At 39.2% G+C, this 10,427-nt stretch overlaps 1 protein-coding gene across 1 annotated transcript; it reads right to left on the bottom strand.

Annotated features, from left to right (window-relative positions):
- Positions 1-386: 386 nt before the first annotated feature.
- LOC141810756 (interferon gamma-like) lies at positions 387-4,912 on the bottom strand. The gene is made up of 4 exons (XM_074698554.1): positions 4,737-4,912; positions 3,746-3,817; positions 1,432-1,674; positions 387-560 (listed from the first exon to the last, which is right to left on the bottom strand). The coding sequence occupies exons 1-4, from the start codon at positions 4,854-4,856 to the stop codon at positions 408-410; spliced, it is 588 nt and encodes a 195-aa protein (XP_074554655.1). The 5' UTR covers positions 4,857-4,912; the 3' UTR covers positions 387-407.
- Between the last annotated feature and the right edge of the window lie 5,515 nt (positions 4,913-10,427).

Below are 10,427 nucleotides of genomic sequence, written 5' to 3'. Positions count from 1 at the left end.
AATCCAAGTTAAACATGAGGCATTCACATTTAAAAATAGCAAACCTGACATATTATCAGAGCAATAAATCAACCAATTTAACAGTTTTCATAAATAAAGAAATCAAGTATTTTCAGGTTCCACCGATTTTATCTGTAAATCTACGATGTTTAAAAAGTTACAGTGATAAAACTGTTTCACTGGCTTCAAGTATTCAGCACCAAACTTGATTTGATAAAATACAGTTATACAAAGGTATCATGGTATTAGGCTTAGACTGCTGGTGAAAGTCTATAAAATATAAATATTCATACAAAAAAGTCTCTGGAATCTAAATATTTCACTTTATCTTATCATAAAATAAACTTTTTTACTGTTACTTCTTTTTGTTTTTGAGTAGTTGCTGTTGTTGTTGTTGACTCTTCTGTTCAGGCCTGTGGACGACTCTTAAAGCGGCGGCGTGCTTGCCGTCTACGCCGCAGCTGCTTGATGGTGCTGTTGGTGTTGACCAGAGAGCTTGCCTCCTCATACAGCCAGGGCAGCTCCCACAATGCTTTGCTCTGGACCTCCAGGCTGTCCATCTAGAAGAGGTAAAGAAATGGACATTTTCACAATCTTATCCCTGGATGTAAAAGACACTCTACTAAAATCCCCAAAACACCAACAGAAAAAAAGGCTTAAAAGCCTTATAATTCCCCCTTAAAAACTTAAAAAATAGTCTCTTAAAAGTGTTTAAAATAGCTGTTTTAAACCTCAAAATAATGTTTGAAAAGCGTTTTAAGCCACTAAAATATCAACCTTAACATCTATGCTGTCTTAAAAACTATATCTGAATTAGATACAAACATTTTAAAGCCTTTGACACTTAAATGAGTCACATTCCACAGTTTTAAAGTTTTTAACGAGCCCTACTTAAGTTATATAGTGAAAGCTTTTAAGGATTCCTGTATAAACCCTCATGTAAACATTATAAAATCTCTTTCTGCAGTGTTTCTGAAATTCAATATATACAACTTATTTTGTTTTTACATTAACCCTGATGTAATTAATTTAAAAGCTTTTAAACCCCTTTTTAAAACTCAAACATAGGGTGTCACAAGTCTAAACAACTATGCCAACATTATTATTGCATTCTTGAAACCCCGACATCCAAACATAAAGCCTTTAAAAACATCTTAAATGCCCTTTGTATTGTCTTAAATAAACATTTAAAAGCTGTTTTAAAAGCTTTTAAGAAACTCCGACGTAAACATTTCAAAAACCCTTTTTGCAACGTTTATAAACTTCGCTATGTACAACTTTTATCGGGTTAACCTTAACCTGATGTTAACAGGTCAAAAGCCTTTTGTTTAGCCTCACATTGCCTAGCAAGAGACTTAAGAAAAACCTTTGTAAAGAAATATTTTACAAGTTGACGTAAACTTTGTATGGTTGATGTCGCTGAGACTCTACCTTGATGTGTTTGAGGCTCTGCAGGTTCTGCAGAAGCGTCTCCTGCTCCTGGTAACGGTGCTTCCTCAGGTCATGGACCATCTTCAGGATGTAGCCCAGCTTCCCTCTGACGTCATCGTCACCGTTGTTTTGGACCACCGCGTTCCCGGCCGTTTGGGGACTCGGCGTGGGCTGCTGCTTTATCATGTGGCTGAAGAGCTTTTCGTAGGTTTCCAAAACGCCACCTAGGTAGACTTTCTGCGCCTGAGGGAGGAAGAAACATGAAGTCAGAGACCATTTCCAGCTTCTTGACACTTGAAAACTTTCTTTGTAACAGGTGAAAGTTCAACTAGCATCACTGAAACTTCAAAGACAAAGAAAGTTTGAAGTCTCTCAAAGCTGGTGTATGAGACGTAAAAGTAAAGATTTGAGAAGTTGGTTTTAAATTTAGAGTGACCTCTTGCCTTGTTTGACAAACTTCTGCATAATGGAAAAAAAAGTGTCTGTGGTTTCCCACACAGGAGCTAAATTGAGCAGAGAAGAAGGCCTTAAAGGGCAACACCACTCTGACATAGAAACCAAACTGACTGAAACTCATCTGGATGCACAGCTCTTCCCGTGATAAAACCCATGTAATGTACAGATTCAGTGTGTAGTGTTGATAGAGCAAAGTTTAGTTTCACTTCATAAAACTTGCAATGAGTTAACCGACGTGTTAGACTGGAAAAATTCTGAAGAGCTGACAGGTTAACACCTGTGTTATCATGGTGAGGAGAAACACACAATGGGAAAACCCAGAGAGGAGTGTGTGTGGGGTTGGTGTTAATGCTAAACACCACCTTCTATGCAACAACCTTTTCTTAAAGAAGCATCATAGAGGAGTACAAAATCCCACTCTCAACATTTTTCCAACAAGCAAAGTCTCTGATTTAAGCCACAGTTCAACTAATATGAGCTAAAGTCTTATATTAGCTTCTTTAGCATCTTTGCCACGACTTTGGCAATAATTGACTGCTTAAATAAAGTTGTTTTCAATACCTCTTCAATTAACTTTGATTAGACTAAGCTAAAGAGATAGAGGACTAGCACTTTAGCTTCAGCTCTTCTGTTTAAAGCCAAGTTTTTTATCCAATATCCTGATTAGCATGAAGCAGACAGCATAAACAAAAGCCACACACCACAGAACCTGTACCTGACACGCTGTGATCTTATCTCAAACAGACATCATCTTGTAAACCGCATCTCTACGTCGCTGCAGCGCCTGCAGACTGCAGCGTACCATTGGTTTCCCAAACCGGCCTTTGAGTCTGTTTCATCTTTGTTGTTGGAGATTGAAAGTTTGATCTGGAGACGGCGAGGAGCTGTGCAGAGGAAACCCACACCAACCTCAACACTATCTCCAACACCATCAACAGTAATAACACATGGAAAAACCCAGGTGTGTGCTGACTCATTGGGTAGCAGCTAGCTTAATGTTGGCTGCACCACTTTGATACACTTATACACCAAAGAGGTGTTGGTTTTGCCTTTATCTTAACTTCCAGGCTAACAATAACTTCCACACAACTTTAATTGAAAAGGAAAAAGAGCCTAACTTCCTTTTTTTCAAGCTTGGAGAACCAATATCCAATGCATTTGTGTGTCTTAGCTGCACAGTTGTACTGCTAATTGGGATGGGTACCTTACACATTTGAAACGATATGGTACCGATGCCCAGTACCTGGCAATTGGTACTGGTACTCAACGGTACCAATCTTTGGTACTTTTTTGTGTTTATGTGGTAAAAAAATCAATTTGTTTAATAATAAAAAGTATATATTTTTTTAATTTAACATGTGAATTATTCAGTATATAAACTTGCAATGCTGTGTTCATGTCCACCATGGAAAATCACCAACTCTTTCACTCCCTTACAGTCACAAGGATGCATTTAGGTACCTAAACATGGTACTTTTTTGATTTTACGTGAATCGGTACCCAGTACTTTTGACAGAATTCGGTCCGTACCTATAAAAGTACCTAATTCAGTACCTATCCCTGATTGCTAACGCCTCCTTAGAGCACTGAGGGTGAAGATGAGGGTTATTATGTTGCGTTTCTCAGGTAGAGTTTTCAAAAGTTATATTTAAGTTTTTAAAGTTGTATCTACCAAGAAATGAACCAACCATTTCCAAATTTAGGAAAACTAACCCGTTACAGTTTACTGGACACTTTATTGAATCTATTGCCAGCTTCTCCACGGCATCCGAAGAGCTTCACTGACTGTTTTATGGGTGATTTTTCACTTGTTTTTTAGATACTTGGATGCTAACTTTAAGCTAATTTTAATCTTTACCTCCATTTTGCCGGTCAGTTTTTCCCTGGAGAAGACGGGCTTCCCGCTGAGTCTTACTTCTGGTGGAAGGTCCTGCAAAAAAAAAGAAAAAAAATCAGATTTATAATATCCATTTTTTAAAAGATTTTTAGCCTCAATTCAATTCAAAGAAACTTCATCAACAGTAAACAGTAAATCAACAACAGCGCAAAATACCTGAATGTTTTAAACCTAAACATAAAGTGTCAACGAAAGTGAAACTTAAGTTTTACACTTTACTTAAAATACAAAATATAAAAGGATCACCAATCATGCATACTCTGCAAAACTGAGAATAACTTTTTAACGTCACTTTTAGATGGAGCCATATTTGTAAGAAATGTGCAGTTATGTCCAGTTTGTGTGTTGCACCCATGAAAAAATCTGCAAAAGCTGCTCTTGCTAATGACTTTTCACCTTATTTCTAAGAGTGCAACCCATATTCACAGCTCTATTTATTGCTAAGAAGCATTTTTACAAAAAATAATCATCCAAACACTTTTTTTCACTCTTGGAGGTTAGTTTAGTAGTATGTATACAGATTTTTGGAAATTAAGAATGCTAAATAAAAATGTAATAGTAGTGATGTGATTTTTTTTTTTCTTGGTGCATTCAAACACCTTTGGATGTTTCCTTCCTTTTGAATCCTAAGGGTTCTTGAACGCACCATCAAGGCCAGAGTTTCTGCCTCCCCTGCTGCATCACCACCAAACTAGATTGTTTTAAAATGTGTGAAAGTATCAAAAACTCCAGAATAGCCCTTTACAAACACACATCCTCAGAGCACAATGTGTGTGCGCATGCGTGCGTTTGTGTGTTTGTGGTGAGAGCATTAGCGTGTGAAAGTACCAGGAGGAAACAGAGGGTTTGTGCCTGTGTTTGAAGTATTTCGCTCTACAAACTGAGACCATGATAGTAATGATAATTCAGCGCTCAGATTAACAGAGTTTGTCGGGGTCAGTGAAGTACTCACGTAGTGCCTCATGAGGTTCTGGAGAGTTCTGTTCATCTCTTTGGGGATGTGGGATCCTCTGACCTGACTCGCAGTCAAACAGAAGCACAGAAAGACCACCGTCCTCACCATGGCAGCCATCGTATCACCGCTTTACTTGACCCTTTCTGGCAAAGTCGCTGGTTCAATTCCCAACTTGGTCCACGCTCGGTGTTAACGCTGGTTTCAATCCCTGTGGGAGCGGATCAGAGCTTGGAAGCAGGCTGGTTGCAGGCTGTGATGCTCTGAGTGACTCTGTCTCTGTCCCTGAAGTTCTCAGTCTAACTGACTTCTCTTGAAAGGCTTTATTTATATCGCAAAGCGGACGACAGACACAGACACACGGCGGGGAAAGAGAGAGAGCGCGATGCAGCGATGATCTAGGTGTGAAAACTGTGGTTTGCCTAGTTTCCTTTAAATCACCAAACTTCATAGAAGAGTGTGAGGGGTCTCCCACCTATGCATGTCAAAGAGGCATCATCCGCCCCCTGCAGAAATCCACCAGCTGTGGTTTTGATCGTGTAATGAACAGACATGGAGCTGTTAGGGATGAAGTGGCGGCCTGAGTGTGCAGAGAGGCTTCAGGTGGGAGTCACTGGAAAGTGTTAAGAAACAAACCTGCAGCTCTCAACAGGTGGTTAGTTCAAGTGCAAAACGATCGGAAACTGTCGTAACGCCTGATTAATATCCGTCAAATCATGGAATTCCTGATCGTAGGTCATGAATTCATTGAAACATCAGTCTGGCCAACTTCAGGATGAATTTTGCCAAAAATAGACTCAAATGGTTTCATTCATATCACCAAACTTGTACCAACTTTGTAACCCGGTCAGGCAGCAGGTAAATATTTGGTCCTTGGAGCTGATGCATTGGAAGCAACGTGAAAGTGATAGAAACAGGAGTTTGCCGAGCGGCTCCTGGATGGACGCTTTGGCAGGGAGCAGGAGCATCGTAAGCCAAACTGACGCCAGGCCAAAACAAAGTAGACATTGAAGCAATCATAAACATATTTTCAGCCTGGTTTAAAAAGCAGTTTGGGTCTGAAAAGCTCATTTCTATAACAGGACGCAGTGTAAGTGAACTGGTTTTTGACTTTAAAAAGTGAAACAAATGTTGAAACCTTGAAAACGATTCAATCTAGGGTTGCAAAATTCTGGGAATTTTCAATTTTGGAAACTTTCCATGGGAATTTTGGGAACTTCAATAAAGCAGGGGTTTGTATACTGTTGATTAATTTTGGCTAAAACCACCAGATTAAATCCAAGCTCACATTACCCACAGTGCAATGTGACGTTGAAATGACATATACTTAACGTAATTTTTTGACATCTAAATCGGGTCTCCTGAAGGCGCAGAATGAAAGTTTTTTTCACGTCTCTGAACGTCACAAAATGTCAGATTTAGATGTCAAAATTTGTTCCTATTTTGCATGTTTCTCTGACGTCTAGATATGGTCTTCAACAGACTGACCCTTTGGTGGGTAATATCTTTGCTCTTCCTTGACCACGTTGCAGCACTTTGCGGACTGCAGAGTGACTGTGCATGACGCCACAGCACCAGATCATTAAAGACTCCACCTGAGGACGACATAAAGTCAAGGAAGTTTTGATGAAACAACATTTTTACAAATTTAACAAGCTGGACTTCCCAAAGGAAGTTTGTGGAAAGTTTTAGGAAATTTTAAGGAAACTCTCTGCCCCTTTTGCAACCCTAATTGAAAAAAAGAGAAATAAAATGAGCAATATATCCTTATTTTGAATTTGATGCCAACAACATGTTTTTAAAAAGTCATGACAGGAATATTTTTTTGAACATCTCCTAAATGTTGAGGTGAAATTTCAGCAAGTTAGTAACTTGAGAGGAGGTCTTGGTCCCCATGAGGTTCGTCCTTGAGCTAGTGGCTCGGTGGCTACAGTGAGGCCTCATTTCCTCAAAACGGTTCAGTTCATTTCCATTGACTAATCCCGGGACAGATCCCCAAATAACAGAGACGAGACGTCCCACTTTTTGGGACCCTTCTGTTGGGGTGCCAGATTAAATCCAAGAAGGTGGAGCTCCAACACTGCGGACTGTTGATTGGTCAAAAGAATGGTCACTTACCGTGCAACAGCGGCTGTATTTCTTGTGGCACACAGACTTCTCTGAAACAAATCTTGATCGCGCTTTGTTCCATCCTTGCTCTTTGTTTACTGTGTCGCGTTTTCTTCTTCGTTGGATTTAATAGAGTGGTAAACTGTGTCACGCTGCTTTGGCGTCACGTTATTATGTTACTGATGCAGCTATTGGCATCCAGCTTACACATCGAAGGCACGGTTGGTTGTGGAAATGCAAACAGGACCAAACTGCCTGATCTAAACCGGACTGTTTGGTGGAAACTGGGCTTTAGATTTCATCGTCCAGAGCACATAATACCATCAAAAGATTCAGAAAGTCTGAGAAAATATCTGCTCCAAAGGGACAGGACTGTAAAACAGACATGACTCTATAGTGGACATCACTGCATGGGCTTCTCGGAAAACCGATCTGTGCCAAAATATCCAACAAATCTAAATCTGGCATTCTTTTTGGAACTCATGGATCCTTAGTGTAAAAAGTCAGTCTTGATGTTGTTACTGGGATGCTTATATGCTCATGACTTGGGTTAGCTGACACACCTTAGGAGGTTTTATCAATGTTGAAGAATATACCCAGCAAAAAAAATGCTTCCACTTGCATTTTTCTATTTAGAAAAACTGTGACAACCACAATCTGGAAAAAATGCAACAGCCCTGCTCTGTAGTCGGAGAGTTCAGGTGCTAAACTGGCGGAACTGCAGCCTTAACTTTCCACCTTTTAAAAACATTCAGGGCATCATGAAACAGAAAACGTGGAAAAGGAGACCTCAGCTGAAGTCTTACATCAGGCAGGAGTTATTTGACCCTCCAAACTCCAGGAACTGGAAGAAACGTTTCATAAATGACTAAAAAAGATGGCAATTGTTAAAACAAAGCGTCATGATTTCATGCACAGACAGATGCTGACAAAGCAAACGGAAATAATGTCACCAAGCAGACACCCTGACTGGGTGTGAGGTGTTTCTAGCAAGTGCAACATCTTACCTCATTTATCTTAAAGGAAATGTAATATACCAGGCCTTTTCCTGTCAGTTTCATGCACGTCTATTTCAGGACGCTCACGATCAACGTGACATAATTGTGTGGAAAGAAAGAGAAGGCGATTCCTGGGTAGCAAGAATTTTTAAAATATCAGCCCAGTTTGTGAAAGGTGGGAAATACCTGCCAAAGAGATTAAAGGAAACAAAAAAGAAAGTAAATGTGAGGAGGGAGGGGGGTTCTGTGCTTCAGAGAAAATGTTTTATTGTAAATGACAAAGAGATGCAGAGATGTTGACCAAACAAGAGACAAAGCAAAACTTACATTGATAACGTAAAAAATATAGAGTTGGGAAAAATCGGAAAAAATGCTTTCGTCGCTAAAAATTAGCATGCTAACTGAAGCTAAAGTTTGAGCCACATTCTTGCAAATATGATGCTCACTGACCTTTCAGTCTACAGTATGTTGTCTATGAAACAAAAATAAATGTGCATGTTTTTGGGTTTCCTGAACTTTTTGGACACACCCTCAAGTGGACACTCAGGGAACTGCAGGTTTTTCTTACTTTTTCTTTATATTTTGATATTTGAGGGTGCAGCTTTGTTACATTATTATGAGTGTAGCTTAAGCTTTGTGGCGATAGCAACACACCTTTACAACATTTTAACTGAAGAAGACAAAAACTGGAAGGACGCCGCAGTCATTAACATTTAATTAGCCTCATCACAACAACAACAACAACAACAACAACAACAACAAAAAACAAACAAAAAAAAAACTAAAAAGCAAAAACCTATTGAGACAAAAGAGGTTGGTTTATGCAGAGTTAAAAAATAACCTTACTTTCCCCAGTAACAGAACAGCTAATGGGACAAGCTGTCAAAAAGCATGCTAGCTAGCTTTTTGTCTCTAATTTGCTTTTGATGAAATAATCCTGAAACCATCTTTGCAACAAAAATTCAAGGAGAAAGTACTTAATGGTATGAGAAAAAGATGAGCTCTAGCTTCTGCTTCAAATACCTCCTGTTAGCTAGAATGCTAGCTCAGTAGCCGTTAGCTTCTTATTTAGATGACAAAGAATAAACTGTTGTTATTGTTGTTGTTGTGTTAGCTTGCAGGGTGTTTGAAACCCTTAATCTCACAAGATTTTTGCCTCTTGAAAACTCATCTTCTACTTTTTCAGGAACCATTTGAATTTTTTTTTTCGCTTGCTCAAATAGTACAAGAGTTACGGTAATGAGAACAGCTTGCATCAATTATCATCTGTGACTTTAACGAACTCCTGTGCAGTAGCCTGACATAAAGATAGTACCGTAAAGCCTGTCTTTTCTTCTTTAAGGAGCTGTTAAAATGTTTTCACTGGCCCAAATAGTTGAGGAGTTACGGTAATTTAAAGAGCACTTGTAGTACGGGACCAATGGATTTCAAAGAGTTCACCACAATAATATTTTTTTTACATTTTCTGATTTCAAAGCTAAAAACCTGTAACTCCTTGGATTTATGTTGTGCAGATGTAAATCTACAGAAAAAAATCAGCATCAAATAAAACTTAAGAAAAAAAAAACAGCATTCATCTCAAAGATTATGAGACCTTTGACCTTGTTTTAGGCTTCGGCATAGTTTTGAAAAGTGAAACTAAGCTCAGCACGAAGCCGACTGAAAAAAAAGCAGGAAATAGAAAGAAAAAGAGACAACTGGCAGGTAGACGACAGCTCCTGGATATCCCCTGCTCGAACACACCGACACAAACAGGAAGAGCCCTCACAGGTGAAAATGTGTCTTTATAAGAATTCACAGCCTTTTCTTTCAGTGGCATAGTTTTTTTTCACCTAAATTTCTGCTGAAACAGAAAAAAAACCTGATACCCAACGTGCCACTTTACCTCAAAGCAGTTTGTTTTCACCGATGAAATCCACTGTGGTTGTAAACAGCTGGGTTTTGTGAATTTTTGTCATCTGTTTTTATGTTTTGGTGGTGTTAAAAAACTTTCCCAGGACTTGCAGCTGATGTCTTTGCAGCAAAGTTGTGCTCATCCTTTTACAAGAATTTGCACCAATTACATTTGCCAAATCTTTTCTAATGCCAAGCCAGGTCAGCTGAAGATCAGTGGCGCGACCACCACATCATCCATCTTCATCTATCACTACAAACCCATGAAGAAAGATTAGCTACGTGAATGTGTCGTTAAGCTAGCTGTTACAGCTTTTAGAAAATAACAGTAGCACAGCTCAAACAAGCTAATGTTTATGTGTTCTCAATAAAATGCAAAGTGTCTTAAGCTAACTTATTAGCTTGTCAAATGGGTAAGACGCTAACCAGCAAGGGACCGTTTGCTAACATGAATGCTAACATAGCTTGTTAAGCCTTAAATTCATCTGTATTCATCCTTTCCTGCTCCATTGATAAGCCTCTCTTCTAAGGATAGACCAATTATTGGGGCCGATATTTGGCATTTTGAAGCATATCGGCATCTGCCTTTTTTTTAATCCGACGACCGATATGAAACCCACTCAAAACTGTGTTGTTTTGGCTCTGATGCTTCTCTGTACAGAATTTCTCCCTGTCTACACTGTGGAAGCCC

This window comes from Halichoeres trimaculatus, unplaced genomic scaffold, assembly GCF_033239565.1.
Source record: "Halichoeres trimaculatus isolate MK-OKI-2021-1 unplaced genomic scaffold, fHalTri1.1 fHalTri1_scaffold_21, whole genome shotgun sequence".
In the NCBI taxonomy this organism is placed as follows: Eukaryota; Metazoa; Chordata; class Actinopteri; order Labriformes; family Labridae; genus Halichoeres; species Halichoeres trimaculatus.
This window is presented reverse-complemented; position numbering and strand designations above follow the sequence as displayed.

Coding starts and splice junctions, on each gene's coding strand:
- LOC141810756 (XM_074698554.1), bottom strand. CDS start 4,856: ATGGCTGCCATGGTGAGGACGGTGGTCTTTCTGTGCTTCTGTTTGACT. Junction 3,818..4,736: donor AGAACCTCATGAGGCACTAC/GTGAGTACTTCA, acceptor TTTTTTTTGCAG/GACCTTCCACCAGAAGTAAG. Junction 561..1,431: donor AGAGCCTCAAACACATCAAG/GTAGAGTCTCAG, acceptor TACCTCTTCTAG/ATGGACAGCCTGGAGGTCCA.